At 38.9% G+C, this 20060-nt stretch overlaps 1 protein-coding gene across 5 annotated transcripts in view; it reads right to left on the bottom strand.

Annotated features, from left to right (window-relative positions):
- The window catches only part of CCDC191 (coiled-coil domain containing 191), a 95036-nt gene that overhangs the window by 59011 nt on the left and 15965 nt on the right, over positions 1-20060 (bottom strand). For all 5 annotated transcript variants that reach the window (XR_014077436.1, XM_081572098.1, XM_081572099.1 and 2 more), the window contains 3 exons: positions 18823-19001; positions 17135-17358; positions 14063-14213 (listed from right to left, as the gene is read on the bottom strand). Coding sequence is in view for 4 of the 5 variants with exons in the window: in XM_081572098.1 (XP_081428224.1) it covers positions 14063-14213; positions 17135-17358; positions 18823-19001 (554 nt within the window). In the remaining variant the exon portion in view is untranslated. The remainder of the gene's footprint in view (positions 1-14062; positions 14214-17134; positions 17359-18822; positions 19002-20060) is intronic.

The following is a 20060-nucleotide window of genomic DNA, read 5'->3' as shown; positions in this document are numbered from 1 at the left end:
GTGGTATACCTAAGGCTAAAATGAAAGCATTCAGGCATCCTGTGACCCTAATATACCAGGCAAAAATTCTCTTGCAAAGGAAGAGCAAATTATTTGCTTCTTTTATACTGAAGGAGAAAGAATTTGATACATCACCTACCTCAGTAGAAAAGCACTGCTGGAAAACATGTGAATTTAAGAGGGGGAAAATTTGAGTTTGTAAACTCCATAGTCAATATATTAATATTTCTTTAAAAATACTTTAGACTTTGAGAGCAAAATGATCAGTTTTGAAGGTCTATAACTCAGTTTCACTACATAGAAGTTAATAGCAGCAAAGTGACATACTCATACAGTAACTGCTTTCTTGAAATCACCTTGCCATTGGTTTTTATCCCTGCCTACTCAAAAAAGCAATCCAGCAATCCCATTTAAATTAAAAAAAATACAAGTATGAATCAACAGTCACTTGTTATTCTTGATTCACAGTAAACATTATTTAGACAAACAGGAGTCCCATCAATGCACTTGGAGGAAAATATTTGAGAGAGGAAAAAAGTCTTGGTTCTGTCTGCTCTGGGACAAGATGCTAGCACTCAGTTCTCACTGAGAACAGACAAGAAGTGACACAGCTGACAGTCACCATCTACTTACCCTTCCTAATTATGGTCCCCCAAGCAGAGTCCCCACAGTGCTCAGGCCTGCTTCTCCTCTACAGTTCTCCACTCTGGAACTACAGAAGGGCTCTATCCCTTTGCTCTTTGAAACAAGAACTTAAAATCAAAGCTGGTTGGAAGAGGAACACATTCTGCTTAAGCCAGACAACCATGTTTGAATGAGGCAGACAACTAGTCTTACCTCCCTCTGTTTCTTACCTAGCTCATTTATTTCTGCACCATGTTTTTATTTCCAATAGATTCTCAAATAAAGTCATTCACTCTTTTACTAACTTCTAACATCTCTTTTTTACAGTTGTGGTGATAATTAAGATTTGTTACAGGTAAACAAAATGCTGAAAATCACTGTGGGAAGAACTGCTCCTAAGTACATATCTACCTGCACTGCAGGCAGATTCTTTACTGACTGAGCTACCAGGGAAGCCCAATGTTTAAAATAAAATACTACAAAGTGAGTTCAAAATTGGGACAGGAGTACATCAAGGCTGTATATTGTCACCCTGCTTATTTAACTTATATGCAGAGTACATCATGTGAAATGCCAGGCTGGATGAATCACAAGCTGGAATCAAGATTGCTGGAAGAAATATTAACAACTTCAGATATGCAAGTAATGCCACTCTAATGGCACAAAGTGAAGAAGAACTAACGAATCTCTTTATGAGGGTGAAAGAGAGTGAAAAAGCTGGCTTAAAACTCAACATTCAAAAAACTAAAATCATGGTATCTGGTCCCATTACTTCATGGCAAATATATGGGGAAAAAGTGGAAACAATGGCAGATTTTATTTTCTTGGGCACAAAAATCACTGTGGACAGTGACTGCAGCCATGAAATTAACAGATACTTGATCCCTGGAAGAAAAGCAAATCTAGACAGTGTATTAAAAAGCAAAGAAATAACTATGCCGCAAAGGTCCATCTAGTCAAAGCTATGGTTTTTCCAGTAGTCATGTATGGATGTGAGAGTTGGACCATAAAGAAGGCTGAGTGTTGAAGAACTGATGCTTTTGAACTGTGGCGTTGGAGAAGACTCTTGAGAGTCCTGTGGTCAGCAAGGAGATCAAACCAGTCACTCCTAAAGGAGATCAACCCTGAATATTCATTGGAAGGGCTAGTGTTGAAGCTGAAGCTCCAATACTTTGGCCACCTGATGCCAAGAGCTGACTCACTGGAAAAGACCCTGATCCTGGAAAAGACTCAGGGCAGGAGGAGAAGTGGGCAATAGAGGATGAGATGGTTGGATGGCATCACTTACTCAATGGACATGAGTTTGAGCACACTCCGGGAGATAGTGAAGGACAGGGAAACCTGGCATGCTGCAGTCCATGAGGTTGCAAAGAGGTGGACGTGACTGAGTGACTGAACAACAACTACAAAGTGAAATTTAGAAAGTGTTTAAGTGAACTGCTTTTCTCCTTTCAAAATCTTCCACAAAACATCATTCGGTCATTAAGGATTCCACTCAAGAGAAGAAATGACAGCTCACTCTGCTAAATTTATTACCTGCACTGGAGTCGCCCTCCTTTTGTTGGCAAGAAAAGCTCTTCCCTGAAGTGTAATCACACCGCTGTCACTGGGAATGATTGACGTTAGGTGGAACAGCAATTTGCTATCTAATCTTCATTGTAATTCTAACCCTGTCACTAGAGATGCTTGTTCTGATTAATGAAGTGGGTAACTCATCAGAATTCCTCTGCTATTTCCCTTTTGTCAGAAAGCTCAGTGATAATTGCATCAAAATTCTCAGTCATGGAAAAATAAATAATGAATTGTAAAGAGGACAAAAATGTCAACAAGTTTACAATTTATTTTTGCCGAATGGAACTGTGGTGCAACTAGTGGTCTAGGGGAGCCAGCCTAGGACCGAAGGTTAGAAACAAAGGGCTCAGCTGACTCCTGGCTGCTGCCGGGCCCAAAGAAACAGACACCCTAATACTACACAAGAAAGCAATCCTCCATGTCTCTTTTCCTTTTGGAGGACCACTATCTTGAGGCAGAGGACCCCACAGACACTAAAAAGTGCCTGAAAGGTAGAGAGGAGAATCTTTCAATTTGTTCATATGGTGTATCACATTGATTGATTTGCATACATTGAAGAAACCTTGAATCCCTGGGATAAATTCCACTTGATCATTAAAAGGTATATGATCCTTTTAATGTGTTGTTGAATCTTGATGATACAGCACTGAAAAACTGTCCTCTATATCCCATCTTACTCCTGACTTGAGAAAATCATTGTGCCCCCTGCCCCTGACCCCTGAATACATACACTCCTGCTGCTGCTGCTGCTAAGTCGCTTCAGTCGTGTCTGACTCTGTGCAACCCCATAGACGGCAGCCCACCCGGCTCCGCCATCCCTGGGATTCTCCAGGCAAGAACAATGGAGTGGGTTGCCATTTCCTTGTCCAGTGCATGAAAGTGAAAAGTGAAAGTGAAAAGTGAAAGTGAAGTCGCTCAGTTGTGTCCGACTCTTTGCAACCCCATGGACTGTAGCCTACCAGGCTCCTCCGTCCATGGGATTTTCCAGGCAAGAGGACTGGAGTGGGTTGCCATTGCCTTCTCTGACATACACTCCTATAACTACATAAATACATCAATGAAAAACAGATCAGTTTTCAGCATTCAGTGCTAAGACCTGGATTTGCTGTTGGGTTTCACGGAAAAGCCTAAACTTTGGCAACCAGTGCTATGTGAAATGCTCACACTGGCTACAGACAAAAGGTACTTTTGTTATGGACTGAAAGCTGTGATTCCATTTTACTTCTGTATTTAATTTTTTCCCCTTCACTTTTAAACTTCAAAAAAAGAAAAAAACCCCACTTTATTACAGAAATTTGACAAACATATCCAAAAGTAGAATACAAGAATAAAACCCCTCAGTCAGCTTCAAAAATTATGCTAGTCTTGTTTCATTTCTCCTCCACTCACTTTTCTTTCCTGGAGTATTTAAAAATGAATTCCAGACATCAGACATTGTATCATTTCAACCACAAATGCATCAATATGTGTTACTAACAAAAGGACATTTTGTAAATTCTTCTTAATTCTTCTAAGAAGTTTCAATCAATAATATTGCTGCAATTATCTAATTCAGTTTCACTGCAGAAGTGGCAGAATTTCAGAAAGCAATTGCTTAGTCTCATCATATTACATTTTTAACCAATAAAACACTCTGTGATCTTTTAAAGAATGACATAGTACAGTCCATAACCTGACTCTTCACTAGAATAGGGCTCCTTTCCCAAGAAAGCCTGGACCAATTTTCATAACCTCATGTATTTGGAGAAGGCTGAACTACCACTCCCCATCATCTTCTCTTTCATCCCCTTCTAGACCTTCTTCCCTCTTCTACCAATCTCTACTCCCTGCCCATTCTCCCCACCCTAGCGCCACCATCTCCTCCCAACCCCCACCCCTGGCAACTATAACCAAAAGTACAGTTTACCTCAGAATATATTAGACAAATGCTGGATCCACCTCTAGTGTTGTCTGACAGAAAGACAATGATGTGATGTCATTTGTCCTCACCCATATGGTTCTTAAGATCTTTATAAATATTCACCTGAAATGTCTAGTGTTCAGGGGAAAAAGATACTCTACTCTGTATAATTTAGAGAATGGGCTTCATTTATGCCAAAGACTCTTTTCTTAACTTTGGCTCTCTCTCCCTGTCCCTTCTGTGAGAGGTGAGAGTAAAGAAGAGTATAGTAACAACTAAACACATAACCTCTTTACCAATACCAACAAAATTTTATTTAGAAATTTTCCACTGAGTGGCTATATAAAGTAATACATAATAATGTTTCAAAGTTGTCCGAAAATGCACACCACATGTTATCTTTGGTAATAAGAGAGGAAAGTTACATGAATCCCAATATTCTTCATGTGTGTGCCCAACATTTCTCTTACTTTGCAGTTTTATATATAAAGAGGCTTTTCTTTCATTTCCTTCTCCAAACATAAGAAAACATTATCGAGAGGAGCACAGCAATTGCTATGTTTCAGCTCAGAAATGGTTGTGTTTCAGTGCTATGTAGGCAGTCCTGCAAAACTAAGATCTCTGGGAAGGAATCATGATGTATAAATGAGGTTCTTACCTACATTGTACAGGAGGCAGTGATCAAGACCATCCCCAAGAAAAAGAAATGCAAAAAAGGCAAAATGGTTGTCTGAGGAGGCCTTACAAATACCTGTGAAAAGAGAAGGGAAAGGCAAAAGAGAAAAGGAAAGATATGCCCATTTGAATGGAGAATTTCAAAGACTAGCAAGGAGAGATAAGAAAGCCTTCCTCAGTGATCAATACAAAGAAATAGAGGAAAACAACAGAAGGGGAAAGACTAGGGATCTCTTCAAAAAAATTAAGAGATACCAAGCGAACATTTCATGCAAAGATGGGAACAATAAAGGACAGAAATGGTATGGACCTAACAGAAGCAGAAGATATTAAGAAGAGGTGGCAAGAATACACAGAAGAAATATACAAAAAAGATCTTCATGACCCAGATAATCATGATGGTGTGGTTATCACGCCACCTAGAGCCAGATCACTCACCCAGAGCCAGACATCCTATAATGCGAAGTCAAGTGGGCCTTAGGAAGCATCACTAAAATCAAAGCTAGTGGAGGTGATGGAAGTCCAGTTGAGCTCTTTCAAATCCTAAAAGATGATGCTGTGAAAGTGCTGCACTCAATATGCCAGCAAATTTGGAAAACTCAGTAGTGGCCACAGGACCAGAAAAGGTCAGTTTTCATTCCAATCCCAAAGAAAGGCAACGCCAAAGAATGCTCAAACAACTGCACAATTGCACTCGTATCACACGCTAGTATGCTCAAAATTCTCCAAGTCAGGCTTCAACAGTACATGAACCGTGAACTCCCAGATGTTCAAGTTGGATTTACAAAAGGCAGAAGAACCAGAGATCAAATTGCCAACATCCACTGGATCATTGAAAAAACAAGAGAGTTCCAGAAAAACATCTACTTTTGCTTTATTGACTACACCAAAGCCTTTGACTATGTGGATCACAACAAACTGTGGAAAATTCTTAAAGAGACAGGAATACCAGACCACCTGACCTGCCTCCTGAGAAATCTGTATGCAGGTCAGGAAGCAACAGTTAGAACTGGACATGGAACAACAGACTGGTTCCAAATAGGAAAAGGAGTACGTCAAGGCTGTATATTGTCACCCTGCTTATTTAACTTATATGCAGAGTACATCATGAGAAATGCTGGACTGGATGAAGCACAAGCTGGAATCAACATTGCCGGGAGAAATATTAATAACCTCAGATACGCAGATGACACCACCCTTATGGCAGAAAGTGAAGAAGAACTAAAGAGCCTCTTGATGAAAGTGAAAGAGGAGAGTGAAAAAGTTGGCTTAAAGCTGAACATTCAGAAAACTAAGATCATGGCATCTGGCCCCATCACTTCATGGCAAATAGATGGGGAAACAGTAACATACTTTTATCTTTTGGGGCTCCAAAATCACTGCAGATGGTGACTGCAGCCATGAAATTAAAAGACGCTTGCTCCTTGGAAGGAAAGTTATGACCAACCTAGACAGCATATTAAAAAGCAGAGACATTACTTTGCAAACAAAGGTCCAACTAGTCAAGGCTATGGTTTTTCCAGTAGTTATGTATGGATGTGAGAGTTGGACTATAAAGAAAGCTGAGCTCTGAAGAATTGATGCTTTTGAACTGTGGTATTGGAGAAGACTCTTGAGAGTCCGTTGGACTGCAAGGAGATACAACCAGTCTATCCTAAAGGAGATCAGTCCTGGGTGTTCATTTGAAGCTGAAACTCCAATACTTTGGCCACTTGATGTGAAGAGCTGACTCATTTGAAAAGACCCTGCTGCTGGGAAAGATTGAAGGCAGGAGCAGAAGGGGACGACAGAGGATGAGATGGTTGGATGGCATCACTGACTCGATGGACATGAGTTTGAGTAAGCCCCGAGAGTTGATGATGGACAGGGAAGCCTGGCGTGCTGCAGTCCATGGAGTCACAAAGAGTCGGACACGACTGAGTGACTGAACTGAACTCATGCCACAACCATAACATCGATGATGGCTCCTTTAGGTCATTATTATCTTATCCTCTAACAGAGATACCTAAATAAACAAACCAAAACTCTCCCCCCTAGATTTAAGATTTAGTGAGTGTCACCCCATCCTTCTTTGTTTTCTTCAACTTTTACATGCAGGAAGGATCATAGATTTGCTTATCTGAAGAAAACATAAAATGCATTTCAGAACAGGGTGAGAATTAAGAACAGCACTTGCTAAACAGTGTAAGAATTTCATAGTTAATCCCTTGTTATTTCTGCTAATTAGCAATGACATGTGGATTGCTGAATCTCCCCAAGAGATTTCACTGCAAGATCAAAGAGAAAGTAGGGTAGGGTAGAAGTAGAAAGTTTTTATATAAAAATACGTGTTTTGGCAAAATAAAAAGACCTAGTACTAAAATGGGTGGGAAAGAGGTATGAACAGTGCTACACCTGAGCTTGTGTATTGGTAAGATGGCCTGCTCTGTTTCTCTCAGAGTCTCCTATTAAATAATGTGGCCCAAATGTGATGTTAAGAAATTGTCTGGGGGAACAAACAGAAGCCAGAGTCAAAGCACAAAGAATATAGGAGTTAAAAGAGCCTGAACTAGAGCAACCCTGAGAAACAGATTCTTTGAAGTCTTCCTGCAAATTACTTAGCTTGCTATAGAGTTTGTGCTAGTGAACCATTTGGAGAGTGCTGACAAGAGTTTCCTGCTATCTCTCTGCTCGCTGCAAGCCAGGCAGGCATTTTACCCCTTTTTATATTGTGGTCATATTTAGGCTGCTGAGTATCCAAGCTTCATTACCCAAGGGCAGCTTTAGGCTCCTTCAGAGCCAGGCTAGGAACATGGATTGGGACCAACATAATGAGTCCAGAGGACCTGCTAACTCTGGTGGCGCTTACCAGGGGCTGTCCTGTTTCCAGTCAAGTCTATGAAAAAGCCTGAGAAGTCTGGTCAGTGGGTTTTCACCCATGTCTCAGTTTTACCTACATCCACTGGAACAATCGAAATTAAGAGGTTCACTGACTTTGCACGTAAATAACATAATCATATGAAAGAGGAAGGGGGAAAAAAGAACCAACCTAAGTAATCTTGGAAAACAATTTTGGCTGAATAAGGCTGAAAACAAAAATAGCAGTATAAACATACACAGTAGCTAGTAAATTTGTTTCCACGGAAGTATACTTACCAATTCTAAAACTACTTTAATAGTATATTAGGACTAAAATAGTTTAAACTAATTTAAAATAACATAATTAAAAAATAAAAGTTTAAAATAATTGATGCTTTTGAACTGTGATGTTGGAGAAGACTCCTAAGAGTCCCTTGAATTGCACAGAGGTCAAACCAGTCAATCCTAAAGGAAATCAATCCTGAATATTCACTGGAAGGAATGCTGCTAAAGCTGAAGCTCCAATACTTTGGCCATCGGACGTGAAGAGCCAACTCATTGGAAAAGACCCTGATGCTGAGAAAAATTGAGGGCAGGAGGAGAAGAGGGCAACAGAGGATGAGATGGTTGGATGGCATCCCTGACTCAATGGACATGAGTTTGAATAAACTGCGAGAGATAGTGAAGGACAGGAAAGCCTGGCATGCTGCAGTCCATGGGGTTGCAAAGAGTCGGACACAACTCAGCGACTGAATGACAATAACAAGGGCTAAATAAATATATTTTAGATAATAAGTTCCAGATATAAACAAGCAAGGGGGAAGGCTACACTAAAACCTATGATGCTGGGTTAGGGTTGAAGTTATTACAATTATTTTAATATACAGACAGACAAGATACAGAAAAAGTTACAAACAAGGAAGGGGAAGAAGAGCATGACCTCTGTGTTGTTGTACCAGAACTGGATGTTTCAGTATGAACTAGTGGATTTTAACGTGCATAGATATAGACACAGAAAAAAATACAATGTGCGTGTATGTGTAGGTTAGTATATGTACACCGATATCCCAGATCTGTCCACCAAGAGGGCCCAGAAAACACGATATCCCAGTAGCAGTGAGCACATCTAGTAACCAGATCTTGGTTTCTAAATATTCTCCAACAAATGGAAGTAGGGTTCCAAGTAGAAGTGGTTGGTTCCAGAGTTAGGCAGGGAAAGTATAACATGAGCTTGGAACATCTTATGGTGCCAGAAAGAAAGGATTTTGAAAGGGCAAAGGTATCAACCAGGCTGCTGCTGCTGCTAAGTCGCTTCAGTCGTGTCTGACTCTGTGCGACCCCATAGACGGCAGCCCACCAGGCTCCGCCGTCCCTGGGATTTTCCAGGCAAGAGTACTGGAGTGGGGTGCCATTGCCTTCTCCGGTATCAACCAGGAAGAGTTCCCAATGGCCAAGATTAGAACAATTTGAAAAACAAAGTAAACAATAATATTAGAATATAATCCAAAGGATCAAGTAAATATCCTCAAGTCCATACTGATACAGATAGGTAACTGAATAATTAAGTAAATAAATAAATGGGGAAGAAGGGACAGTTCTTCCTTCTAGAAGAATCAAAATGAATAAATGGAGAAAAGATGAGGGAAATACAAAATCATCCTTAGACAACTACCACATAAATTATTGTTACAGGGAAGTTACAATGAATGCTAAAATCAGTAAGTGAAAGTTTAAGGATAAACAGAATACTTGCATAGTTTCACAACATTTCCTCTAAGACATTTATGAATCACAAAGGAAAAAAATAGTAACTTTACAGTGGAGGAACCCAGAAGACACAATCTTAAGTGATTGAGATTAACATCAACAGTAATAAGACATATTAACATTATGTGGAGTTCCCTGGCAGTCCAGGAGTTAGGACTACACGCCCTCACCACTGAGGGCCTGGGTTCAATCCCTCATTGAAGAACTAAGATCCCACAAGTCGCATGGCACAGCCAAAAACAAAGATTATGTACCCCTGATATTATACAAGAGAGTTCCAGAAAAACATCTATTTCTGCTTTATTGACTATGCCAAAGCCTTTGACTGTGTGGATCACAATAAACTGTGGAAAATTCCGAAAGAGATGGGAATACCAGACCACCTGACCTATCTCTTGCGAAACCTGTATGCAGGTCAGGAAGCAACAGTTAGAACTGGACATGGAACAACAGACTGGTTCCAAATAGGAAAAGGAGTACGTCAAGGCTGTATATTGTCACCCTGCTTATTTAACTTATGTGCAGAGTACATCATGAGAAATGCTGGGCTAGAGGAAGCACAGGCTAGAATCAAGATTGCTGGGAGAAATATTAATAACCTTAGATATGCAGATGACACTACTCTTATGGCAGAAAGTGAAGAAGAACTAAAGAGCCTCTTGATGAAAGTGAAAGAGGAGAGTGAAAAAGTTGGCTTAAAGCTCAACATTCAGAAAACTAAGATCATGGCATCCGGTCCCATCACTTCATGGCAGATAGATGGGGAAACAATGGAAACAGTGAGAGGCTTTATTTTTTTGGGCTCCAAAATCACTGCAGATGGTGATTGCAGCCATGAAATTAAAAGACGCTTACTCCTTGGAAGGAAAGTTATGGTCAAACTAGACAGCATATTAAAGAGCAGAGACATTACTCTGCCGACAAAGGTCTGTCTAGTCAAGGCTATGGTTTTTCCAGTAGTCATGTATGGATGTGAGAGTTGGACTATAAAAAAATCTGAGCACCAAAGATTGATGCTTTTGAACTGTGGTATTGGAGAAGACTCTTGAGAGTCCCTTGGACTGCAAGGAGATCCAACTAGTCCATCCTAAAGGAGATCAGTCCTGGGTGTTCATTGGAAGGACTGATGTTGAAGCTGAAACTCCAATACTTTGGCCACCTCATGTGAAGAGTTGACTCACTGGAAAAGACCCTAATGCTGGGAAGGACTGGGGGCAGGAGGAGAAGGGGACGACAGAGGATGAGATGGCTGGATGGCATCACCGACTCGATGGACATGGGTTTGGGTAGACTCCGGGAGTTGGTGATGGACAGGGAGGCGTGGCGTGCTGTGGTTCATGGGGTTGCAAAGAGTCGGGACAAGACTGAGCGACTGAACTAAACTGAACTGATATTATACTGAGAGCGGCCCAGCATCACTTCTTATCCTGTTATCACCAATAATGCATAATCTCAACCTAAGCAGAGCTTTGGAAAACCTCAAATCGAGGGCATTCTACAAAATACCTGACCAGTACTCTTCAAAAATGTCAAAGTCATAAAAGACAAAGGAAGTCTGGAGAATGACCACAAACAGGAGGAGACTAAGGAGACACAGCAATGGCAGCATGAAATTACAAATGAAGTGCTGAAGCAGAAAACGGACATTGGTGGAAAAACAGGTGACATTCTAATAAGTCTTGTTAATTGTATTTAATGGCATTTTACCAATGTTAATTTCCTAGTTTTGATAATTGTACTATGGTTACGTAAGATGTTAACATTGAGGAAAGCTGGGTGAAGGGTATTCAGGAACTCCATGTACTATTTTTTGCAATTTTTCTGCATGTCTAAAATTATTTCAAAATAAAGACTCAAAAATCTATGTTCAAATCAAGCAGAGTCTGTGGCAAAGTATAGATCACTTATTGTCTCATTTTTAAATATACCATCTGACCCTTTTAACGTTGAGTAATTTGTTTCAGTAGGCCATTAATTTTGTAAAACTCTTTATATGTATCTAGAATTCATACCTAGAACTTCTTTATGAAACCTATATAGTCAGCCCTCTGTATCCCCAAGCAATACAGCTGTGGATTCAACCAACTGTGGATAGAAAATATTTGGGAAAAAAAAATTCCAGAAAGTTTCAAAAAGCAAAACTTGATTTGCCATGCTGGAAACTATTTACATAGCAGTTACATTGTATTTACAACTATTTACATAGCATTTACACTGTATTAAGTGTTGGCCTGGAACAAATAGACTGCCAAGTATTATTCCAGCAAACTCTGGGTTTATTTGGAATCAGTAGAGAACTGTAATTCAGGATCTGTACCCCTTTCATAGCAAGGGGAGAAGAACTCTTACAGAGGGGAAGAGTAAGTTGGGAGGGCTGTAGTAAGCAGTCAAAGTGAAAGTGTTAGTCGTTCAGCAGTGTCTGACTCTACGACCCACTGGCCTGTAGCCCACCAAGCTCCACTGTCCATGGGATTTCCCAAGCAAGAATACTGGAATGGGTAGCCGTTCTCTTCTCCAGGGGATCTTCCTGACCCAGGGATCAAACCCCAATAGTAAGCAGAGTTCGTGGCTTTTCATTGGCTCAGTTCTTGCCAGGAAATAGTTCATCTTCTTTGGGCTCTGCTATTGTCACAGGGCACAAAAGCTCCCCCTGCTGGTCTCCTGGACTCTACTTAATTCAGGTTTCTGTTTATTTTTTACACAGGTGTTCTAAGTAATCCAGAGATGATTTAAAGCACACAGGAGTGTGTGAATAGGTTATATGCTAATACCACACTATTTTGTATAAGGGATTAGAGCATCTACAGATTTGGGTATATACTTGGGATCCTGGACCAATCCCCCTGTGAATACCATGGATGACTGTGTCACTTTTTGCATAGTTGGATAAAATTAAAAAATAATCTTATGGGAAACACACATCTTATCCATCTCTCACTGGCTGGAACGAAAGCATGGCCCTTTGCCCTTACATCCTCTCAAGATAGCCCCCTCTACACTTATTTCCTTTCCAATTTGCTTTCAGAAATCTGAACTGTTACTGTAGGAGGACATATTAACTTCATTCGTCTCATGGAGGACACAGCATCGAACAGTCTTTGCCAATCTTTCCCAAAATGTTAATCCCAACTCTTAATATCTCCTCCTACTGTGCTTTTCTCTGCCTACCCCTAAAGCCAAAACTCTGGCCAAACTCTTTTTGTTCTATGTTTGAATAGTTATATGACTTCTTGCCTGACAGTCCAAAATGCTGCCATCAAACATGTCTAGCTCTTTTTTTTTTTTTAAAGAATTGCTTTGACTACTTTATTTTCCCCCTCATATCTTAGTTATCCATGTCATATCCAAATGCCTGTTATTGATTTCTGTGGCCTTTTAGTCTATCCTAGGGCTTCCATGTGGCTCAGTAGTAAAGAACCTGCCTGCTAAGCAGGAGACACAGGTTCAATCCCTGGATAGAGAATATCCCCTGGAGAAGGAAATGGCAACCCAATCCAGTATCCTTGCCTGGGCAATCCTATGGACAGAGGAGCCTGGTGGGTTACAGTCCACAAGGTCACCAAGAGTCGGACATGACTTAGGGACTGCTGCTGCTGCTGCTGCTGCTGCTGCTGAGTCGCTTCAGTTGTGTCCGACTCTGTGCAACCTCATAGATGGCAGCCCACCAGGCTCCACCGTCCCTGGGATTCTCCAGGCAAGAGTACTGGAGTGGGTTGCCATTTCCTTCTCCAAAGCATGAAAGTGAAAAGTGAAAGTGAAGGCGATCAGTCGTGTCCGACTCTTAGCGACCCCACGGACTGCAGCCTACCAGGCTCCTCCGTCCATGGGATCTTCCAGGCAAGAGTACTGGAGTGGGTTGCCATTGCCTTCTCCACTTAGGGACTAAACAACATCATTTATCAAGCTCCCACAATCTCTTCCTGACATTCTTTTCACTTGTTAAATCCATTCATTTGTACATTAATTCCATTAACTTTCACTCAATTTCATCAATGCCCAAGGCCGTGGGGTGGCTGTTGTTGGAGACATAAAACATAGGTATTTATCTTTTCTCATCAGACCTCATTTAAAAATGTTCCAAGGAATTCTTTTTACCTGAAATTTATATTGCCTTAGATCCTACTTCACTGAAAAATACTTCTGTCTAAATAGCCTGGGGAGGATGCGCAGTAGTCAATAAAAAATCAGCCAGTTAATTTTACAAAAAGTGGAACTAAAGAAAGTGATATAAGAGCAAAATAGAATGGATGCCATTAAAAGTAGAAGCACCAATATATTACTGTTTAGGATTTGAGCTACCAAAAAGGCAAGTAACTTTCTGAATAATTCTTCTGAATAAAAGTTGGTCTATAAGACTGTCAAAGTGGAAGCTATGCTTGCAAACTGCCAGAGATCTACATTAGTACTTACACACTACTCCAAAAAGGGTAATTTAGAAAGACATCCCAAATTCATACCCCAATTTCTCAGGATCACACAGAGTATGTAAGAATAGCCCCTGAATAAGAGATCGAAATGCTCCCTTATGTACTAAGTCAGTTGGGTAGCACAGAGCAAATGGTGTGGGCAGTTCTGCTATTTGTAACAAGGCTCAGACGAGCTTCATGTTACACTGTCACATCTCTGATGGAGCCCTTTGTCATTTATGCTGCAGAATTCTGAATAAAGAGATGTTACAATTCCTACCTGGCGATTTTCCTTGAAAGTTTGTATTAGTAACTCTTTCAGCTTCTTCTTTCTTTCTTTTGCCATTTTTTCTTCATCCAGAAGAATATGAACACTTTGAAACATGCCTTTCTCGGGAATTTTTGGAGAATTTTCTTGCTTCTTCTTCTCTCTATTAATAACAATTAAAAACTACATGTATGAATAATAGACTTAATTAGAATCTATCACAGTGGAATGAACACTGAATCTTCCATCAGAAGGTAGAGAATTTTAGATCTGGGCCTAAAATTACAGAGTGAGTTTTCTGAGTTAGTTTATTCTTTTATAAAATACAGTTAAATGAAATAACATTGTTATAATGTACTCTGCAAAGTAGAAAGCCTTATAGATATTTTAGTTAAGTATTTTCATTGAGTTTAACATTGAATAATACCTTGATCAAAATTTGAGAGATAACAACCATTAGATATCCTCTGATATAGACATGAGACATGAGTTCTCTCTCTTCTCACAAGGGGAGATAAAACAGGACCCTCAGGTAAGAAAGGAGCGAGATTTTTATCATAAGGCTTTTACAAGGTTTCTAGGAAGAAAAATAATAAAAGAATCAGGTGTTACTGAATAAGGAGAGAATGGAATTTATATTAATTTAAAAATAGCTGAAAAGAGAAAAAATAGAACATAACAACAAAGAGGAATAGGACTTTAGGGAAGTTAACAAGAATCTCTTAGTAACTTTGTTGCTCAAATTTCTGGTTCTCTCTTGCTCACCCACCTATCTTTTCTTTCTCATTCAGGTAATCCCTTTACCCTCACCAATCCAAGCCAGCTCTTAACCACTGCCTTCTTATTGGAGTGTATTAAACTGTACAGGTATGTGTAACTGTATAAGGTATACATTTTATCAGTGATGTAGTAGAGATAGCATCTGCCAGGAATCAGGATTCATGAGCTCTGCCACAAACCAGCTGTGAAAACTCTGGAGAGTCACTAGTCTCTCTGAATTTCACTTTACAATTGAGGACATTCAAATTGAGAGAGGGATGCCAGAATAATCTAAAGATATTTATTCATTAATTATCGTATATCCTATGGGAGCACAGAAAGTTATATCTTATTCCTGGGGATATGAACCAGCACTTGGTTAAGGTAGCTTTTCCAGTGTAAAGTTGCTATTTTTCCCTTTGTAATTAATAAACCTCTTAGAGAAGACACTTTTGAAAACTATTCAATGGAGCAGATTTAGGCTACTTTACAAATAAATTAAAAAGTCCTACCAACAATAACATTTTACTGACTTTCCCAACTTACTAATGCCATAACAGTGTTATATTAGATAGTTACAGGCAGATCACAGCGGGCATTAAAAGAAATACAGTTCTAATATAAATACCATGGATCTAATTTTTTAAAACAACATCAAAATATGTATCTGTTATGAAAGCAGTATCTGCTTGCTGTGAAAAATTGGAGAGGTATAAAGGACATCCATATTTCTACCCAGGCAACATTTCCATAGTGTAGTGGTCAGCATGTTCGCCCTACATATTTCTACCCAGAAAAACACAGTGATAACATGTCAGTGCTGTTTCATTGTACAACTAGTATTTATTAATTTCTCCAATATTTATTATTATAAATAATGTTATTTTCACTATCTTTGTGTATAAATATTTGGATTTCTGATTATTTACTTGCGGTAGTTTTCCTAGGACTGGAATTTCCAGGTCAAATGATAATAACATTTTTCATGGCTCTTATAGTTTATTGCCAAATTGCTTTCTGGAACGTTTAAATCAGTTTGTCCACCTAGAAGGACTGCATGTTCCCTGTCTCACTGTATGCGTGGATAAGCTTTTAACTTTTAAGAGAAATGTCTGGTGAGTGAACGTCTGTGGAGGGCCCACTGTGAGCAGAGCTTCTGGCTACCATCAAATGTTGTTTTCACAATTTATTTTAGGTCAGCCTAGATTTGTCAGGGCTTGAGAGCAATCTGAAGAGCAAGGCTGACCTTAGCAAGAACTCACTAAAACACTGGTGATTGCTTTCTAAAAGGAAGGGCATCTGGAGGAGGCCTGAGCCTGGCACTTGAAAGAATGAAACGCACGTCTACTGCTGAGCTGTTTTAAATTGGGTGGGATGAGAGCAATCAGGAACACAGGGGAAAAGGCTGCATAGGCGGATGGGGGTGGAAGGATTATCTAATAGGTCTTCCTGGCCTCTCAGTATTTCATTTATGAAGCTCATTTTTCTGCCTGAAGACACAACAGTACTACATCCTGTGAGGACTATTTTGATTTCCCTCTTTTGTCAGATATTTTTTTTCTTTATCAGTGGCAGTAAGGCCATGGTGACTCTGTATGATTATACAAAGATGGGACACTGAGGCAATTCACAACAGAATGAGGCAAAATTAGTAAATGTGCATAAGGAAACATTTTCAACCTTAAAAACATTCAGGTACACAAACAGATGCAAACTAACCAACAGGATACCTATTAGAAGTGTAAAAATATTGAAAGTGATGACCTCCCCCAATGCTGAGTGTGGCCCACCGCCAGCAATCATGTAAATAAGTACAACCCATTGGGAAATGAATTTGGCAATGTTTCAAGAGTCATAAAAGTCTACACCACTTAACTCAGTAATTACACACCTAAGAACATAATTCAAAAGAATGAAAACACTCTATGCTTAAGGATGCTCACCCAACTACGTACTGGTGAAAAATCTGAAATTAGTTGAAATGCTTACCAGTGTGAGGAGTGGAGGTCATTACATAAATTATGGTATATGAACTCAATGGAGTAAAATACAGACGTTACAACTCCAGGCAATGCAGTAATTACAACAAGCAGAAAGACAAATTAAATGTATTTTATGGTTGCAATTAAGTACCTAAAGGAACCAAGACCAGTAGGAATCATGGAAAAATGAAAATAGCTAACTTGTTAAGATGGTGGAATAGTGGGTGATTTCTCTTTTGTGTCTTGCTATTGCATTGTTGATACATTTTAAAGAACTTTAGAGTACTTCCAAAATGACTGCTTAAACAAAAAAACTTCATGGTGCTTATCACAGCTGGCTTACATTTTCCATGCTTCTTCCACTGTGCGTCTCCTCTCAATTATCTCCCTCCGAAGCTTTACCATCTCCCTTTGAATCTCCTCCTCCTCTTTCTTGGCCTCTAGAGCCTTCCTTTTCTTCTCTTCTTGCACCAGATACTGAGCCTCTAAGAAGGCGGATTTTTTCAGGGTCTTTTCAATTCTCTGGCGCTCCAGTTCTTTCTCACGTCTTAAGCGATTTTCTTTTACCTTCAAGAGAATACATCAAGGTTGAGATGCAGCCTTTCAAGTAGAAAGGGATATGCAAAACCTAAGAACACATTTTGAAGTTCAGAATATAACTACTTTGAAACATGCCAGCCCAGAACCCCACTGTTTATCAGAAAAAGAGGTATAGTTCATTTGTTTACTGGGTAATGGCCAATACAAAATTTTAAATGAAGTCAGGAAAGACGACCCCAGACAATTCGGGAATTATCTACACCATGAAAAAGTTGAAATCGAATGGGTTGCACGCCAAGTTCTGGATTCTTGTTTAGTAATGATTTCCTATCTGTAATATTTTCCAAGGTGTACATTACTGTTATTTATTTAGGCTCTGTCTGTACGCTAATTATAATTTAAGAAAGGATAAGGGTATTTTTGATAGGCTACTTTGTAAAGGCTAGAACAGTGATTTACTGACTTCAGAAACATCATAATCTTTTATTCAATTCTACCTTTATTTAAATTTATCAGTGATTCTGAGTCATATTTGGAAATCAAAATCATGAACTTCACAGATATTTCTGAATAAGCACAATCATTTTTTTTCAAATTTATTAATTCTTTAGAGGCTTAACTAGCTATGACTTAAAGAGCAGTCCTTTCCTTCCTGTTTCACTTAACTTTACCCTTATCTTATTCTCCAGTTGTGATAAGACTTCTAGCTAATGGCTCTTAATGAGCCATTTACCCATTTTTCATCATAAATCCAAACCAGGCTCATACTTCTACCCCAGTTTCTCTAACATCCTTAGTACTGCTTCAGCATAACTTATGGTTTAAAGTAATCAGAAATTCGGTATTACAAAAAGACAGCATACACACATATAGACATTAATTCTAGTCTGGTCTTGGTTCTGGACATGTGGAAAAGACTTGGTCATTCTGACTTCCTAAAGCTCCTCTACAAGTGTTGAGATGAATCTTTTTCCTATAACCTACTATTCCCTTTGGAGAAAAGAAAGTTCCCATATGCCTTTCTAATTCAAAACAGATGAACTAGATTTAATTCAGCTCTCTCCTCCCTTTCAAATTATAATCACAAAATGAGTAAATTTTTCCGCTGTCTAGAAAAGAATTATAACATTCACCAGAATATTCGTGATATTAACATCTTGATGTTGCAATTCAAAAACCAAATTCGAGCAAAACCCAATCTACATATTTATAATAGGAAGTACCACATCTACACTAATAAAGTTTAGCTCACCACTCTCTTGGTCAAAATCAATTATTCCTCTTTTTGGTTTTCTTAAATTGTTTCCTATCCTCAGTTTATGAGCATTATTTTTCTTCTGAAGTTCTTATATTTTATTTTTATTCTTTCTAACCAAACCACAGATGGCACCCTTTTTCACAATAAAGCCCAAGTCTTTATTTAAGCTTATTAAATGTGTTACACCAAGATTGCTTCCTGTTATCCATTTTAATTTTGCTTTTCCCTCCCACCTGCTTATGTCTCATCTCCATGGTAAGACGAGGATCCTTCTGCCGCTTCTTGTCTTGGTTTTCATTCATTCCAAGATCTTCCAATATCCCAGAATCCACCACGTCTTTATGGAGCAGATGGTCTATGAATTTTTGAACAGTGGTACTTTCATCTTCTTCCTCCAAATAACCACATAAATCTCGGGGAAACAGAACAACAACAAAAAAGGGAAAATCAAAAATTTTTTTTTAAATTTTAGTGTAATTTCCATATTTATATAAATAATCCTGGTACAATAAAAATACAAAGCTGTGAGTTCAATAAATAGTAACTGATAATGCCAATTGGATGAGTACAACCCTCAGCAACTACCTTCAACTAAGAGGAAAAAAACCTCTGCTCATGAGGAACTGCCTTCACCCAAATCACCAACAACTCTCTCACTGCCAAATTTAAAAGATACTACTTTTACATTTGTATTACAAGGATTTAAACATCCTTGATGACTCCATCGCTCTTTTTAAAAAAGGCTTTACTGTGGTATAACTAACATACAATAAACTTGTAAATATTTAAAGTCTACAGTAAGTTTTGACATATATAGATACCAGTAAACATCAGTACAATCAAGATAATGAATTTGTATGTCAGATGCAAAAGGGTCCTCATGCTGATCTGCAATCTCTTCCTCTAACTTCTTCCCATGCTCTTTGCCATATGCCAAAGATAACCCCAGCCCTGCTTTCTGCCAAAAGATTAGTTTATGTTTTCCAGAATTTGGCATCAATTAAATTATATACTATGTATTCTTTTTGGTCATGCTTTTTTAAACTCAGCATAATTATTCTGAAATTCATTCATGTTGCTGTATCAACAGTGTATCCCTTTTTACTGCTGAGTAGTATTCCACTGTGTGGATATACCACAATTAATTCATTTTTCTCATTTGGAATAGACATTTGGATTGTTTTCAGATTTTGGCTATTACAAATAAAGTTGTTATGAACATTTGTGTACAAGTCTTTGTACGAATATATGCTTTCTTTTCTCTTGGAAAAATGCCTAGGAGTGGAATGGTTGGATCATATAATGAGTACATGCTTAACTTTTTAAGAAATTATCAAACCGTTTTCCAAAGAGGTTATACAATTTCTCGTTCTCACCAGCAGCGTAGGAGTGCTCCAGTTTCTCCACATCCCTACCAAAACTTGGTATGATCAGTTTTTAAATTAAGCCAGTTTTTTAATAGTTTCATAGT

This window comes from Giraffa tippelskirchi, chromosome 2, assembly GCF_054371585.1.
Source record: "Giraffa tippelskirchi isolate mGirTip1 chromosome 2, T2T-mGirTip1v1.2.pri, whole genome shotgun sequence".
Taxonomy (NCBI): domain Eukaryota; kingdom Metazoa; phylum Chordata; class Mammalia; order Artiodactyla; family Giraffidae; genus Giraffa; species Giraffa tippelskirchi.
This window is presented reverse-complemented; position numbering and strand designations above follow the sequence as displayed.